Here is an 18,610-nt window from a genome sequence, read left to right as displayed (position 1 = left end):
ACTTTTCCGCTTGGAAATGAAGTGCTAAGCAAGAGAAGTGAATGAACCGAGACACGCCCTGAAAGTGGGACGCTCTAGTTTCCGTGCTTCCGCCTTTCGGGTGGCTCGGGCGGTCCCTTCCAACTGGGCTCCAGGGCGCGTGCGCTGAGGCTTATTTGTTGGATGGGTGGGAAAGTCGTGAGTTCGTTCGACGGAAATGGCGGGAAAGGCGCCGCTCGGCGGGTAAGAGTGGAGAGATGGATGGATAGTTTGGGTTTTGATTTTACCTTTCACCCAAGTTAATTTATCTTTCTAGGGAGCCTGGAACGACTGAGATGCAAATGGGTGCCCGACCGAAACAGAGAGGTGAGTAATGGCATTGGAGAGTAGATTTCATGGTCCAAAACCAGCAGCTGATCCACTGCACAAGCTGTCGGAGCTTAATATCATACCTTTGCACAGGAGTCTTTCTGTGGAGTCGAGTGCTTGGTCTCAGCATTGTTCCCTAAAGAGTCCGGGAGTCTCTGGGAAAGCTGCTTGTCTCGTGGTTCATAACGGTACGAATGTAAATTTACTCTCCTTGGTTCTCTTTCAATTTTTCCTCTGTCAGGGGGAAGAATTGTGCCATCTCGTTACCTGCAGTATGACAAAAAAACAAGCGGAAAGGTGAGTCTAAACTTAGAAACACATTGCTCTACAGCAGTGTTTTTCTAAAACTTGGCAATGTGAGATGGGTGGATTTTCAACATCCCAAATTCTCCAGCTGGCATGAAAAACACTGTTCTATGGCTTTATGGAAAGTTGCTTTGGTTTCTGGCCTGTCTGCTAATTTTTTAAAATAAAAATTTCAAATTGCTGCTTTCTTTGTGTTAAGGGAGCTTTTTTATCTGATTAAAGCTCTGTAGGTTTCAAGGGCTATTTTAAATTTTAGATTTGTTGTTATTATTATTATTAATGTTAATTTAGATTGTTATCTGAGTGAATGTAAAAACTTTATTGTCATTTCTATTAGACTGTGAGCCTGCAGGAACAAGTTTCATGTTTTAATTAGTATACAACAGAAAACATCAGAGAATTCATAAATAATAATAATAATAATATAAAGTTGGAAGGGACCTTGGAGGTCATCTAGTCCAACCCCCTGCTCAGGCAGGAAACCCTATACCATTTCAGGCAAATGGCTGTCCAGTCTCTTCTTAAAAACCTCCAGTGTTGGAGCATTCACCACCTCTGGAGGCAAGTTGTTCCACTGGTTAATTGTTCTGTCAGGAAGTTTCTCCTTAGTTCTAGGTTGCTTCTCTCCTTGACTAGTTTCCATCCGTTGCTTCTTGTCCTGCTTTCAGGTGCTTTGGAGAATAGCTTGACTCCCTCTTCTTTGTGGTAGCCCCTGAGATATTGGAACACTGCTATCATGTCATAATACTGATAGAAAATAAATTGCTATTTCCAGGAGGCAACATTTAAGGAAAACTGTTCAGGAATGCAAAAAAAATTATGAAGGACCTATTTTGTTTGATACATACAAAGAAATAATGTAATTGTATCACGTGCTACATTTCTTATAACTAAAAAAGATAAGGAAAGTTAAGCTCGTGAAACTGAAAACTCCGAAAAGGACCCTCTATATCAATATATTTTCCCGTTATTTTCTATTATTACTTGTTTTGATAACTAAATGTAAAATGTAAAAACTATTCCCAAACAGTAGCAATCAAATAAGACTGTATTGTTTAGTTTCAACATGAATGTATTTAACTGGCAGGGCACCTCAAATACCAGCTTGTCCCTTGCAAAAGGTCTAGGAAATGTTGGATCTCCAAAGAGACCTGTTCAGCTTCAGAAATTCAAGACTTCAGTAGGTAAGTTTTCACTTTACACAATCCAGAAATGTTCCCTGCATTTTTTTTATCAGATGTCTACAGTTTGCACTTTCTAGAATCCAGGCAGCTGTGGAATATTCAGAGAAACAATCTGAAGAACATTTAGCTACCCTGTGGTCCTCCAGCCATGGATATAGGTTCAGAATTCTATTGCAGAGTTGGCTATATAGGAAAGCTTGTCTGCCGTTATTACTATTGTAACTGAAGAAGTATGGGGAAAGCTCCTGATGGCAATGTTTTGACAAGTAACACCAGCTGCCTGCAATTAGTGCAGATTCGCATCCCACCAGGCTCAAGGTTGACTCAGCCTTCCATCCTTCCGAGGTAGGTAAAATGAGGACCCAGATTGTTGGGGGCAATTAAGCTGACTTTGTAATAATGCTGCTTGGGGTGTGTGTGAAAGCCCTAACAAGCAGGCATATACATAGAATGAAGGCTACTGCTAAGCTTGTAAGCCGCCCTGAGTCTTCGGAGAAGGGCGGGATATAAATGGAAAAAGAAAAAAAAACAGTACAAGATGAACATAATATTCTACCTAGTAAGGGTTTATATAAAATCCCAAGATTCATTTTTGAACATACTTGAAAATTGTTTATTGGATTCTCTTTAGGCTTCTAGTCTGCCGAGATTCTCTTTTTGTCCTGAATGCATTTAGTAAGGGCCTGTTCAACTTATGAACTGCTCTACATCTTTCCTTGGCCTCCTGGTTGTCTTATCTCTGAGGAAGTACTCGCCTTCTAGGATTTAGATCAGTTTTGATTGTGGGCAGTAGGAGCTAATGTAAAACTTCATTGCAACATATGGTAGCTTTTAGAGAGGAATATTGTGAAGACTGTATCTAATTCTGCAATCCTTACTTGAAACATCACCCTTTCTATGTCGTCATTTCAGTGGAACCGCGTCCCTTACCTTCAGCTAATTAAAATAATTGGAATCCCAAAGGAAAAACCTCTTTTTCACTCTTTTTTCTGCAGAAACTACACCTAGTATATTACAGTCAACCTTTCTGGATAGCCATGAGAGTGCTCGACCTGAATTGGAGGTTTCAGCTATTAATGGTATGTGCGCTACTTGAATGTAAATTTAATACCAATAAAATAAGTTTGTGATTTTATTCCAAAAATTATACAAAAATCTATTTTTAAATTGAACTACAAACACTCAAGATTACATATTGTAATGTAACATCAAGATTTTTTATATAGAACAAGTCAATCAAATCCAAATGAGCTTTTTGGATCAATTAATATTTGCTTTTGTTACTTAGCCACCCCTATCTAACATGACTTTGCACCCCTGATTTTTGCCTTTAATTACAATTGGCAATATGGAATCCAGTTCATATCCTTTACTTGCATCTCCATCTTCGTGCTTTCAGAGAAAAGATTTGATGGTTCCTATTCCTTTTTAAGAAGACGTGGTGGCTCAGTGGGTTAGGACGCTGAGCTTGTCGATCAGAAGGTCGGCAGTTTGGCGGGTCGAATCCCGAGTGCCGCATAGCAGTTTGAAAGCACGTAAAAATGCAAGTAGAAAAATAGGGACCACTCCGGTGGGAAGGTAACAGCGTTCCGTGCGCCTTTGGCGTCTAGTCATGCCGGCCACATGACCACGGAGACGTCCTCGGACAAGCGCTGGCTCTTCGGCTTTGAAACGGAGATGAGCACCGGCCCCTAGAGTCAGAAATGACTAGCACACATGTGCGGGGGAGCCTTTGCCTTTACCTTTATTCCTTTTTAATCAAGGCTATGAGAAAGGATTTCTGTAAGCAGAGCTTACAGTACAGAATGGAACATCCGTGTTTGTTGCCATTCCCTCTATTGTTAAAATGCCAAAGAAGCAGTTTACTGTATGTCATTCTTGTTTTCAACATTTTTAAAACAAAATTTTCTACCCATAGATTCTAAGTAGGTACCTGAAAAATATTAGGACATAAGTAACTGATCTCTTTCCTTTACCCAACTGTCTTTGATTCCCTTTTTACTTTCAGAAAAAAGCCACTACAAGACACCAGTTTTAAAGCTCCATATGAAAGGCACTTCCAAAAAAAAACAGGTCTTGGTAAGTAAAGCAACTTAATTGTTAGCTACAAAGTGAACTTTGAATAAGTAATTCTGAGCAATAGGGACTGTGTTCTGAGACCTCCCGTGGCATCTTTTGATACTGGAATAAGATGAATTATTTCCTGGGCCTGAGCTTTCATATACCAATTGCCACTGTGTTTATGATAATGGCAGACGTTATCTCCTTTAGCATCCTTTCTAGAGATGCCTTCAATTACTTGGTGCTATGTGAGGAATTTATTCAGCATAATTCATGAGGAGAAATACGGCTGTAGTAAGTTATATTGGCCACTAACCTAGATGCTTAACTGGATTTGGACTATTGTAGTACTCTGTATGGGAGCTGTCTTGACCATTTGGAAGACCAGAAATCAGCAGCAAAAAAGGGCAATTATGTTCATACCGCAATATCCCTATTGTAATACCTCTGTTTGGTTAGCCAGACTAGTTACTAATCCATGCAAGTCAAGGTGCTGGTGGTCACCTATAACATGGCGTAGCATGTTATGTGAAAGAGACTATTGATTTTCCATAATGTCTCCAGGCTCTGGGTTCTACTGGTGAAATGGTGATATCTAACAGGATCCAGGAAGCAGGCCTTCTCTGTCATGGCCTCTGCCCTCTAGACTGAGATTTCCCCAGAGATCTGCTTGGTCTCCACCCTGACCTTATATAAATGAACTCTTCAACGTGGCTTTTCTCCAGGCCTTGGGCTAGAGCATGGGTCTGCAACCCGCGGCTCCGGAGCCGCATGCGGCTCTTTCAGCCGTCTCCTGTGGCTCCCAGTCCTCTGCCATGTGCAGTCCAAAAAAAAAAAAAAAAAGAAAGTGGGACTAAAAATGTTCAACCAATCAATTCAAATATGCAGGGTAGGTACATATCTCGCCTTGGCTCCACTCTTCAGTCCAACCCTGTTCTGTGCATGTGCGCATGTACGCACATGCGCACACATTTTTTTGCGTCTCCCAGTTTTTCCTTTTGTGAGGGAACCGGTTCTGAGTGGCTCTTTCACTGTTTCAGGTTGCTGACCCCTGGGCTAGAGTAGGCGGCAGACTTGTTAATGGGTGTCATGGGATGATGGTTTCTTGGATTCTGTTGGTGGTGGAGGTTTTTATTTTTGGTCTTCCCTTTCTGAGTTTACTATGTCACTGATTTACATTGTTTTGGATTGTATACTTCCCAAAATCATGAGGGAGCAACCTAGGAATCAAATAATTAAAAGGGGGAATATGAAATTAATAGAAGGTACCAGTGGCTACTACTTAAAGGTAGTCTTCCCAGAACCAGCTGCTGTGGGATATTTACCTAAAAGGCAGAATAGGCCTTTCGTGTGCCTCAGCTGGGCCATCTTAATGGTGATTCAAGTACTTAAGCTTCTGGTGCATATTGAAAAAGGAGGACTGTATTCAACTTTTTAAAATAGGCTGATTACTGCAATATCCATATTGCAATATGGCAAAATTACAATAAAAAGCCTGCAAGCCCCACATTCACTGTGCTTTGTGAATTTTATATCTCTCTAAATATTTTTTATTTTTGCTTTGACTGCAGGGGGAAAAGAAATCTAACTTTTAATAAAATTGATGCCCTATTTCAGGTTATATGCTGTGCAGATTTTCTATGACAAATGAAATATAAATACTTGTAAGATAATCTAAGGAGAGGGTATTTTGTACGAGTTATTTATACAAATAATAAAGATGGAATATAAATAAAATAAAACACATCGGTATTGTCTGTGACCAAGAACCGGTCAAGAAGTAATAGGAGGAGGGAGACCCAGTTATGGAGTGAAAGTTGAGCCAAACAAAGTAGGAGCATAAAAGGCTTTTTTCCCCTTGCAAAATAAAATAAAATGCTTAATTATTATTATTATCCAGCACGGTATCATGCACCGGACTGGTAGAAGCTCTTCAGATTTCAGAGAATTTTTTTCAGTCCCATCGAAAGATGCAATAAAGGCTGCTTTGCATACAAGGCATGTACTCTGCATTAAATCCTGGTGTTATTTTCATGATCACATAACTGCAAGGATGATTATTCAGTATCTCTAATAAGAAATTTTGAGGGAGGGGTAGTTGAACCCAGAATGGACAATTATATGCTATGTTAGGTGATCCAACAGATAAGGGAAACAGTATCAAAAGACTCTTGGGCTAAAACCTCATTTGATAATCTTCTTAATCTTGAAAAATCAGTAATGACATATCTACCATGGATTGACCTGAGTTTCCTTTTCTCTGGAACCATTGGAAAATAATTATGTGACTGTTAGGCATATGGTGATAGCCTACAATGTTGGGTTGAAAATATATTATTTATTTTTATTTTATTTTATTAAATTTATATACCGCCCTTTCCCGAAGGACTCAGGGCGGTTTACAGGGCATTAAAACAACCAATACAAAAGTTAAAAACAAATTTAAAAAGATTAAATTATCCCTAGAATTAAAAACCCCAGTTAAAAATTCTCAGCCTGAGCTCAAAGAGCCAGGTTTTCAGAGCTTTATAGGTCATCACCAGCACCTTGAATCTCACCCGGAAGGCAACCGGAAGCCAATGCAGCTCGCAGAGTAGAGGTGTTACATGGGAGTATCGGGAAACCCCCATCACAACTCGCACAGCCGCATTCTGCACCAGCTGAAGCCTCCGAGTGGCCCTCAAGGGCAGCCCCATCTAGAGAGCGTTGCAGTAGTCTAGATGGGAGGTCACGAGTGCATGAGTGACTGTGTGTAGGGCATCTCGGTCCAGATAGGGTCGCAACTGGCACACCAGGCGAACCTGGGCAAAAGCCCCCCTGGCCACGGCTCCTATATGATCTTCAAAATTGAGCCGTGAATCCAGGAGGACGCCCAAGTTGCGAGCCCTATCAACGGGGGGTAACACCTCACCCCCCATCGTTAAAGGTGGAATAATCTGGTTAGCCCAAGATGCCGATACGCACAGCCACTCAGTTTTGGGATTGAGACGAAGCCTGTTTCTCCCCATCCAGACCTGGACCGCCTCCAGGCAACGGGACATCACGGCGAGGGCATCGCTGAGCTGGTTTGGGGTGGAGAAAAACAGTTGGGTATCATCAGCGTACTGATGATACCCTACCCCGAAACCACGAATGACCTCACCCAGCGGCTTTATGTAGATGTTGAACAGGAGGGGAGAGAGAACCGACCCCTGAGGAACTCCACAAGCGAGAGGCCTCGGGGTGGATCTCTGCCCTCCAGTCAACACCGACTGCGAGCGGCCCAGGAGATAGGAGAACCACCGTAAAACGGTGCCTCCCACTCCCAACCCCCTGAGACGCCGCAGAAGGATACCATGGTCGATGGTATCGAAGGCCGCTGAGAGATCTAATAGGACTAGGACAGAGGAGCAACCCCTGTCCCGAGCCCGCCAGAGATCATTCACCAGCGCGACCAATGCCGTCTCCGTGCTGTACCCGGGCCTGAAACCCGATTGGTACGGGTCGAGATAATCAGTTTCCTCCAGGAACAGAGGAAGCTGATGCGCCACCACACTCTCAACAACCTTCGCCAAAAAGCGAAGGTTGGAGCCTGGACGATAGTTATTTAAAACAGCCGGGTCCAGGACAGGCTTCTTGAGAAGGGGTCTCACCACCGCCTCCTTCAAGGCGGCGGGGAAGACACCCTCCTTCAAAGAAGCAGTTATTACTGCCTGGAACCAGCCTCGTGTCCCCTCCCTAGCTGCATAAACCAGCCAGGAGGGGCACGGATCCAACAAACAGGTGGTGGAGCTCAGCCTCCCCATGATCCTGTCCACATCATCAGGGGAAATAGGATTGAACTCAGTCCAGATAACATGCTCAAGACCGTCCGATTCCACCACGTCAGACTCTGCCCAGTCAGAGTCCAAGCCGGCCCGGATCTGAGCGATTTTGTCCGTCAGATGATGACTAAACTCGGCCCGTCCCTGTAAGGGATCCTCCCTCACCTCCTGATTAAGAAGGGAGCGAGTCACCCTAAACAGGGCAGCCGGGCAATTATCTGCGGACGCGATGAGGGCAGCGAAGTAATTAGCCCTCGCCATCCTCATCGCGGCAAGATAAGACCTTATAAAGGTTCTTAGCTGCAATATTAACCATGATATTGTGACTTTAAGATGTTAATTGGCCAATGGGTGTGTAAGTGTTCTCATGGCCAAAAGAGGGAGCTAGGAACGTAGCTTCTCTGAATTCTCTGCTCTCTCTACTAATGCTGTTTTGCTGTACTGTTGGTTTACTACTGTGATAAACCTGAGCAACTGTGTTTTTGACCTCTGGACCGGTAAGAAGACTTTGTACTTGGAATACTCCTTGGACTATTACTATTGTGTATGACCTGGACTGTTTATTTTTGACCGTGCATTTTTGTTTTTGCACCACCTCAAAAGTAAAATACTTTCTGTTTTCACAGCTCAGTGTACTCTTGTGGTTACTGTGTGACTCTTACTGCTCTCAGTACCCTTCCTTGTCTGTGCAACTCCTTGGTAGCACAAGGAGACCTCTGCACAACAATTCCTAACAGTGACCCTTTTTTGGCCTACCCACTTCAAACAATATCTGTTTCTTTATTAGACACCTTCTGATTCAGATGATCTGATTGGGATGCTGGACTCTCAGATGCTGCTGTTAACTTATGCCTCCATGAAGGTAATAACTGCCTAAATACAAGATATCCTGAAAGAAAAATTAAATGCATGTTTTGGAAACATTTTGAAATAGTTTTGAATCTAGAGACGCTCTATTGTAACAGATGGAGAAAAACCTTGTCCTTCTGGAGGGGAAAGCTGAAAGAAACTTGTTAATGCTCTGTGAGGAAGTGGGGAAACTACAGCAGAATGTACAGGAAAAGAAGCTAAAGCTGCAGCATCTGAAGAAAGAGACTGAGCTCTTTGAAGCATTAGAGGGACAGGTTTGCTTAGTTTTATATAATATATGTTGAATAGATTGAAAACACTAAAATTAAGGTAAAATGCCTACCAAATATCTACTGACAGCTTCCTAAGCAAAGCTTAGATTTGGAAAGTATATAAAGCATTCCTCATTAAATGACTTTTCTATAAATGGATAGATAATACATTGTTATTACATTGTATTTCAGGCACAATGAATACAGGTGTCTCCCCTTTTTTCTATTCTGGACTTCTGTCAATTCTTATTATTTAGGTTTCTTTCATTATTTTTGAGGGCTTTTACTAACTTGCTAATAGCTAAATTGCTTTATCCACATTAAAATTAATATAGAGCAGGGGTGTCAAACTCAATTTCATTGAGGGCCGCATCAGCATTGCGGTTGCCCTCGGGGCCGGGTGGGTGTGGTCTGGGTGGGCATGGCCTACTGGGTGGGCGTGGCTAGATTGCATATGGTCTACTGGGTGGGCGTGGCCAGCTCTACGTCGTTCGCATCAAGGGTGCCTATGGGGGCCCGGGCAGGAGTGGGACAGATCTGAGGGTCTCTGGCAGAAGGAGGGTCTCTGGGCCAGGGCCAAGGCAGTGGGGGCCGTTCCTTCACTGTTTCCAGGATGGCTTCGCGGGCCACATGAAACCACTTCGCGGGCCGCATCCGGCCCCCGGGCCTTGTGTTTGACATGTCTGATATAGAGGGTAACCTTGCTTACCCAATCTAATAGGTACCAGAAACTGTCATTAAGTGACATGTCATGAATTGGAAAATAAGTTGATTGCGCTGCTTAGTGTTAACAGTTCTGTTTGCTGTCGTTAAGCAATGGCCTCACCTGACTGAGTTGTGACAACTTTGCTTGTCAGACGTAAGTGGGGAAAGTTGCAGATCAAAAACATGTGACCATGGGATGCTGCAACTGCCATAACTACAAGGACTGGTTATAACCACCATTGTTCAACACTGTTGTACGTTCAGTTGCTGAACAACCGTACTTTAAATGAAGACCACGTGTAGAGATTAAATCTAGAACAAAATTAAGAAACAGACTTGTAAGAAAATAGAGCAGAAGTAAAAAAAAATGACTTAAGTATAGTTGAAGAATAGGATTGATTTTTAATAACTGGGGGCTGTGCTGATCTCCAAATGTGAGGAGAGAAAAGATGGTATCGCTTCAGAACTCTGGTCTGATGGCCCATGGCTTCTGTAAGCAAGCTGAGTTGTGGTATGGCCCATACCACAACTCAGCTTGCTTACAGGCCCCAAGGAGATGCAACCAGTTGTTATGTTTATAAAACATCTTTGCACAAAAGATGGAAATTATTTGTTTGCAGAAGAGATGGAAATCCACATACGTTACCACAGAAAGTAATGAAATACATCATAAAATGTATCAACAGGAATCCAGTTTTACAAATAACAGTTGAAAGAGATGAAAAAGAAATGTTTTGCCAAAGAAAAAAATGTTGCTTCAAACATTTTGTCCAGATTTGAAATAAGTGCAGGGTACCATGCAAAAGTTGGGACAATCATGTTCTCCTTTGTTTCCAAAGGCTAAATGTGAACCTGTAGATGAAAACTGAATAAAACACATTTTTGGCAAAACACCGAATGTAGTGCAATCTTTGGAGACTTCCAGATGTGCCAAATTTCAGTTCCCATCCTACTTTATCAATAGGGACAAGACCATGGCCCTAAGCCAGGGGTAGGCAACCTTGGCTGGGTTATGACTCATGGACTTCAACTCCCAGAATGGGGTGGGTGCAGTTTTGCTATGATGCATACGGTCCAAGGGCCAGCTTTTTGACACTCCTGATCTAGATATTGTTACTATTTTACTCCTTATTTAAATGGGAGACACTGGATCAACTAGTTTTCTTTTGATCTCTGGAATAATATCTTCAGATAACAATATTCCACAATTAGTATTTCACCAGAATTAGTGTTTAGGCTTTTTATCATTTCGATCTTTTAATCTTCTCTGTCATGCTACAGTCGTCTGTTAGTCTGTTTTCCTATTCAAGCACAATCCTTTCATTAGTCATGTTGGTATATGAACAATCATTCTAGTATGTTTTTTTTTCATTAAGCTGGCCCTTAGTCATGTAATAAATAAATACTTAAGTGTTAACTTTCTGTTCAAATATAGATACTATAGTCCCTTTGGTTTAATTAAGTTCCACTTTTTTGTCTTATAATAGATATATATCAACTGAATTAGGAAGTTTGAAGTTTAATATTCCTGGAGAGGGCATCAAACTGGGGGAAACTGTCCTAGTGAAAGGTGCTATTTAAAAATGGAACATCTATCTGGGAGATAGAATTCTTGTTTACCATAGGTATTCATTTAGAAACTTAATAGTCATCAAAGTTGTTGAGCCAGGGTTGTTAAAGGAACATTTTACATTATCAGTGGTAGATTCAGCTAAATGACCTTGGTTCTACCTCTGGTTTTATGACTATTTCAAGCCAATGCGATGATTAAACAGGAAGTGTTTTCTTAGGAGAATTCAAAACACTACATATCATAGCTATTACGAAAACTAGTATCATTCACCCAGTTAGTAGGGAGATGTTCTTGCTGCTGAAGTAATAAGCAAGGTACCTTTTTCCTGCTATTATAGGTAGTCTTCAGCCAACAACAGCAATTGGACTGGAATTTCCATCCCTAACATTTGCAGTCATAAAAGTGTGCTGTTATTGCTTAGCATGGCAACCCCTTCAGGGTTGGGTAGGGTACAAGAGAGTGTGAGATGTGTGTTAGGGAGGATGCACAAAGATGCAAAAGTATGTGGAAGAGGCCTTAGTCAAGAAGGGTGCATGAGGATGTGCACAAGAGGTAGGGGTTGGAGAGAATGTGTCAGGGTATGTGTGAGAGGATCAGAAAGTTGCAAGGGAAGCATGGTGAGGGTCAGGGAAGATGTACAAGTGGCTGGCATGGCAGAAGCACAGAAGAAGAGGAAGGTGTTTGGGTGGGGAAGACTTATCCCAGTAATTTGCAACCTTCCCTGCTGGCTTCCCCAGAAAGTCTAGGGAAGCCAGCAGGGAAGGTTGCAAAGGTTTATCACATTTCAGGACATTGCAACTGGTTGTTAGGTGTGTACCAATAGCTAAATGCCTAAATTGCAATTGGGGTGGGGCAGGATAGTCAGAACTCCAAGAACTGAGCATAACCACCATTCATTCAGCATCATCATAACTTCAAATGGTCATAGGTCAAAGAATTACCTACACAGCTACAGTGAAATTTGTTGTTAAAAATATTGTGGGGAACTATGCACAGTTCACAGATCATTTGCCTCCGGTGACTAATCATCATAATATTACTCTTTTTCCCTTGCTCCACACACTTGGTTTCCAGCTTGAAATACTTGGACCTGTTTCTGAACAATGTCCACAATTTAGGGAGGACTATAAGCACTTTGCCACTGCCATGGACACAACTAGGCATGAACTGCCCATGAAGGACATCTACATAGAAGACGACATGGGACAATATCTAGGTACAGCAATGTCATCATGATATTATCAATCAGGTGGCCAATCTGGCTTATGAATTAGCCTTAACAGCTGACTATGGTCTGTTAGGAAATGTTTTGTATTTGAGAATTTTTTGAATGGGTCCTGTATATATATGAATTCATGTGCATCTTGAATTCTATTACTGATGGCTTAGAATATTTTATTACTAAGATAGTAGTGAATCTCATGCTAATAGAAGTTTCAAGGCCGTTGACAATCCAATTTTGCAAAAAAAGACATGAAACTTTATAGACGTTTATGCAACATTATACACCCCATGAAAATCTTATTTATGCATACATCGTTCTGTTTCCACTAGTCAGTACAGATTTTTTTAATAATATTTTATTAATTTTCTAATTTTACATTTAAGTATTTAAAAAACGTGGCTGTGTTAATCAACAGTTCAATAACATACAAAAATATTTAGTACAAATCTCAAGTTACAACATCAAATATTTCCTCTCTTTTCCCCTAAATATCTACTATCTCGTATTTAAGCTAATACAGTTCTTATTATATCAACTAAGTAAAAACATCATCATTACATTTACCAATAAATTTTTAGCTTATACATATCTTAATTACTTTTACATTCAATCTTTATAGACAGTCCTGTTATTGGTTTTTTCCCAATTTTTAGTTTCCCATCAATATTCAAATTTAACATTTGATATTTATAATATCCAGGCTTTAGGTAACCAAAGTTTCCTTTATCTCATTTGATAACTGAACCTAATATTCAAAATACACATCTTATCTATTTGAGTATGGTCTTGTTCTATTTTCTAAAAGTTATCTATTTCCCACCATATTAAATCATCTAATTAATAATACAGTATCCCTTTTAATAAATCAAAACCATTATATATATTTGGGTTAATCAATAAATCAAACATATTCATATATCTTTTTATTTTGGGTCTAATTTTTAAATATTAAACAAATAGAATCCTTATTTTCAATTAATTTCCAAATATTTTAAATTTAATAACCAAAATTCCACTTATCTCACCTTCTCCCTTTAACCTCTAATTAGTAATATAAAATCCCCTCTAATAAATCAAAACCCCAATTTTCTTCAGCCTTATTCTGGCTTTCTTCCTTTGCCAACTAACCTTCCATGTCAGTGCTTTTAAATCATCAAATAGATCTCCCTCTGTTATTATATATATTATTTGAAATAAGAGAGACCATTTAGTTGCCATGTTTATGGAATGACTAGCCCATTTGTATTCATTAGATTGTCTCCCTATTATTCCAATTCCCCATGATTGTCCTGATATGTTTATCTTCCATTCAATCTGTTCTTTCTCCTCAAATTTCCTTGAGTTATATAGAAAGTCTTCCATTTTCAGTGTTGTCACTCCCTTTTCTGGATTTTCCATTAACTGTATTTGTTGGTCAGTTGAGTTCTCTGTCTTAGTATTTGTTCCACTTCTGTTATCTTCTGCATTGTTCTTTGTAGTCAAAATTTGGGTTTGTATATCTAAGCTGGCATCTTGTTCTTTTATGTTGCATTTTATTTTGTCACAAGCTGAAAAAATGATTTCATGTATTGCTTTCAACATGGAAAGAATCTTTTCCTGGTCTTCATTCATATTCTCTTAATAGTGTGTTAAATTGAGGACTTTAAAATCAGACTTTAAAAATAATTTTATAACTAGGTATGGGACCTCTATTTCATGTGTTTATAGATAGTCTTTATAGTAGAAGTCGTTTGTCAAGTAAGATTTTATAGTCAAGTTATTTCATCCTCATATAATAACCAATGTTCCTCAAATAAAGAAATAGGAGAGCAATTCCCCACATATAGTTCTGAAAATCAATAAAGGTTTACATTCATAGTTCAAGCAGGCCAGTTATGCTGCCCAGAAGTTCTCTTTACAGCTGAGTTTCTCACAGGTAGTATCTATCAAGGTCGAAAGATTTCTACTACTGTTACTCCGATATATCTTCTACTACTAAACTAATGACAGGCAAAGACTGTAGTTTTGTTATAGATAACAAAACTTTTGTTTGAAATCTGAGATAAAAATGTAATAATTACTTTTCTTCTCATTCTATTCTTACATATTGAGTAGTATATATTTTACAGAATTATTTTTAATGGCCTGAAAGAAAATATTTCCTGGATGGCATGGAGGCCAGTCTTATTGAGTAGGAAAGTCATCCTTTATAAGCTTGTTTTAAACTAAGTACCCAGGTTTGTTTATCATCACCACTATATATTGTATGAGCTAACAGCTGCACCTTTTGACTTTTACGAGACAGCTGAGTTGCGGAAAAGCTTGGTTATGACTCAGAATGTTTTGAATGAAGTTCTGCTACAAAACTTTGAAGAAAATGCCAAAGCGCTGAATGTCATGAAGGAACTAGAGGAAGTATCTTTGAAGCTGGATGCAGAGCTGCCAAGGTACTTACAAAGGTGTAAGAAGAAACTGTGCCCTTTTCAATTGCAGAATACATCCATGCACTGATGATCACATAAGTCGGATCTTTTTTATTGAGAGTAGAAATGTTTGAAGAACAAGGCCGCTTCCATTTAGACGTTTCCCATTATAGTAGGTCCCTATTACGTATTTACAGCCATAGTTTCTGTTGAAACACCTTTTTATTAAGATAAGTTAGAATGAGCCTTCAAGTGATTGAAGTGAAAATTTAGGCTGAAGCAATTGCAAATTCAGCTAAGTGGTAATCCAAGATAGTACTGGTGGTCATTAGAAGATTGGCTAACCAGGCTCTTTCACTCACTGGCCTCCTAAACCTCTATAGCTTAGCCATGGCCTCCCAGCAGTGCACCTATCAGTTCATCGTCCTTATGGGAAAACATTTGAAATTCTGCAAGAAGATGATGTGCTCATAAAATGACTGACAGGGCCGATTTGCCTATACATGAAATGGTTGCCAGGGTGGACAGAGTAAGTTACAAAATGCCCATATACTGAAAGATAATCTATCCCCCGTGATGCCTGCCCCTATCCTAAGAGGACTTTTTTGTATATCAAAGTCAGCATGAAACCAACACATTTAATATAATTCATGCTTTGTTTTGCATCAAGCCACGTTCCTATTTAACTTGTAAATTAAAATTTATTTCTAAAAAGATGAGGCAAAGGAGCCTGGGGAGGCTAGCTGTAGTATCTAGGATTTAATGGTGCCCCTAGGCACTGCACTGCCTGAACCTGAACTAAATGAAATTTAAATCAGTTCAAGCAGCCGTGCTATTAAGGTTTTAATTACCTTCGCAGGTTCTTTAGAGGAAATTAGAAGTCTGTTCATATAATTGCTTCAACTAGTTGTTTTTTTTCCCTTCTCATCTTTCCCCCACAGGACCTTTGCACATATTGTGGATTTGTCTGCTGATGTGAGCAAGGAGGCCTCTCTCCATTATCAGAAAATGTGTGAAGACAGCCTGGGTCTGGAGACCATGAAGCAATTGTACTTTAGTTAGATCCAATCTTTAGCTCTTGGTGTCACTGAAACAGGAAGCTGGTCCTTCTGTTCTTTCATTGAAAGATTGAAATAGGTTACACCACTTGGAGTAACATTTTCTACTCATTTGTTACAATTGCTTGAGAGAGGAGGATATTTTAAGGAAAATCCTAATTGTTTGACGTGAACAATTGGAAAGGTGCACAGAAAAAAAAGGAGGCATAAAATGTGCTTTCTTTCCCTGATCCTTCTGAGTGCCATTTCAGCTAGTGGAAACGAGGATGTATTTGCACTTTTGAGATTCTTTCACTTTTGTATTAAAACTTTTTTCTCATTGCAAATCTTGTTACAGTGGTCTTCATTGGAATAGGTTATTTCTCACCCTGCCTGCAGGGATATTTTACAAATATGCAAGAATATTTTAGAAATGTTAGCGTTTGAAGGAATGTTTTTGAAAATAATTTGCAAAATGAACTACACCTTGCCTGTAGTAGAGTTTGCCACTGTCTTCAACATGAATAATCAAAACCAAAAAGATGATGATCATAGGCCAAGCATGAGTAATAGTCTGGGGTGTATTTCTTGACTGATGGTAGTTGTCCCTAAAAGGCAGTTGTTCCTAAAAGGCAGAAACTATCCCCCACTTGAATATCTTATTTGTCAATTCTGAGGGTGGTATATGTTACCATTTGTTTTGTCTTCTTTATGTTTATTCTTAGTCTTATTTATTCACTGTGCTGCTTGAATTTCACTGCTGGAACTTGCAGAACATTTGCATTTTTACTTACCATAGTTGTGTCACCAGAATAGCAGTTATTTTTAATTTTAAAAACATCCTACTTTTCTATTCCAGCTCCTTCAATATATATTCAGCATGTAGGTTAAATAAATGAGAGAATATACAGTCTGTCCTTTCTCTTTTGCCAATCTGGAGCCAGTCTATTTTTTAAAAAAATTTAAATTTAATTTTTTTAATCTGGAGCCAGTCTATTTCACTATATTCTGCCTGCACTGTGACTTCCTATCCTAGGTACTGTTTTCATATGCAGACAATCAAATGTTCTGGGATTCTCATTTTCCTAAACCCACTCCACAGCTTGACATGGGTTACACAAAGGCCTTTCTGTAAACAATAAAAATATTAACTTTTTTATATTCTTTGCCTTTCTCAATTATTCAGAGTTCTTTAGCAATAATGTAACTTGTTACTCCGTTCAAAGAATAGCTTGAGAATCTGGCATTTTTCTCGCTGTTGGCCTCTGATCATAGGCATTTTTTGTTAGCCTCTGAAATTGAGAATTTTGTATGATAGTTTGCACAGTGTTTTTGGTATGTAGACTTAACTCTACTATTCTAGTCCCTCTATTTATCCTATCCCGAATTCTGACAAAACACACCTGTATACATGAAATTATAATATGCCTAACAGAAAAAAAGTTGTATTTTCTGCTTTGGGCTATATAGAAAAAAATCACAATAGCTAAAGAAAGGATAAAACACGGGAATCAACAATTCCATGTGCTGATTGGCTTTATGATTATTTTTTAGAATCTTACAGAACCTATTGTTCAGTGAATTGACCAATCTCAAATAGTTGTATGCTTGTTGGAGAACAATAGTATGTTTTCAAATTTTAATATTGCATTTATTTTCTACTTCATCTGGGAGTTCAAGGTGGCTTATGTGGGTTCTCTCCTTTTAGAGTTAAAACCAGGGAAAGGTAGGTTAGGCTGCCAGATGACTGGCCAAAGTAATCCCATAATCTCCATAGTTAAACAAGAAGCTGAACCCTGGTATCCCAACGCCAAACCCCTTAACTATTATAATACGCTGTCTTGGTAACTAGAGATTTATGATCTGAAATTGGTTCTCCCAAATCCAAGTATGGATGCAGGTAGCTTGATCAGCCCAAATGGGAAGAGAGGATTCAGAATAACAGAGTTGGAGGGACCTTGGAAGTCTTCTAATCCAACCCCTGCTCAGGCAGGAAGCCTACAATTTTAGACAAATTTGTCTAATCTCTTGAACACTTCCAGTGTTGGAGCACCCACAACTTTTGGAGGTAAGTGGTCCCACTGATCTAACAGGACATCTCTCCTTAGTTCCAGGTTGCTTCTCTCTCCTTGATTAGTTTCCATCCATTGCTCGTCCTGCCTTCAGGTGCTCCGGAGAATAGTTCACTGAGTTTCATTCATTCCCTCACGCTGGGAAAGACTGAAGGCAAAAGAAGAAGGGAACTGCCATAGACGAGATGGTTAGGTCAGGGGTCTTCAAACTTGGCCCTTTTATGACTTGTGGACTTCAACTCCCAGAATTCCTCAGCCAGACACTGGCTGAGGTAATTCTGGGAGTTGGAAGTCCACAAGTCATAAAAGGGCCAAGTTTGAAGACCCCTGGGTTAGGTAGTGTCACCGACGCAATGAACATGACTTTGGGCGGGCTCCACTTGGTCGCGAAGAGTCGGATACAGTTTAGTGGTTGAGCATAACAAAAGCTCGAGCATCTCGGGCCCTCCGGGATTTTTCACTCCCGTCGCCCTCAGAGCCCTTTCTGGAGATCCGGAGACCAGGACTCCCACCACGAACGGGACTGACTGAAAACGCCACGCGAGTCCCTCCCGCCTCGACCCGCTTTCGGCAAGAGGGCGCTTGCGCTCTTCCGCTCCCAGTTCTTCGCCTTCCCCCACCCCCCACACCACCACGCCTGCCGGGTGCGCGTGCGCCGGAGGGGATTCTCTCTCTCTCTCTCTCTCTCTCTCTCTCTCTCTCTCTCTCTCTCTCTCTCCCTCCCCCCCCAACCCGGAAGTGCCTCGCGCCGCCTCAGCTTGCGGTCAGGCGGG

At 40.3% G+C, this 18,610-nt stretch overlaps 1 protein-coding gene across 1 annotated transcript; it reads left to right on the top strand.

Annotated features, from left to right (window-relative positions):
* Window positions 1-125: 125 nt before the first annotated feature.
* HAUS8 (HAUS augmin like complex subunit 8) lies at window positions 126-16,123 on the top strand. Its single transcript, XM_083349444.1, has 11 exons — window positions 126-222; window positions 296-345; window positions 590-645; window positions 1,742-1,838; window positions 2,834-2,917; window positions 3,847-3,917; window positions 8,490-8,564; window positions 8,668-8,826; window positions 12,176-12,317; window positions 14,611-14,752; window positions 15,670-16,123. The coding sequence occupies exons 1-11, from the start codon at window positions 197-199 to the stop codon at window positions 15,788-15,790; spliced, it is 1,023 nt and encodes a 340-aa protein (XP_083205570.1). The 5' UTR covers window positions 126-196; the 3' UTR covers window positions 15,791-16,123.
* The last annotated feature ends 2,487 nt before the right edge of the window (window positions 16,124-18,610 follow it).

Source organism: Vipera ursinii (assembly GCF_947247035.1).
Source record: "Vipera ursinii genome assembly, chromosome: 1".
Lineage (NCBI taxonomy): Eukaryota > Metazoa > Chordata > Lepidosauria > Squamata > Viperidae > Vipera > Vipera ursinii.
Note: the sequence above shows the minus strand (reverse complement) of the source record. Positions and strands in the feature narration are given on the sequence as shown.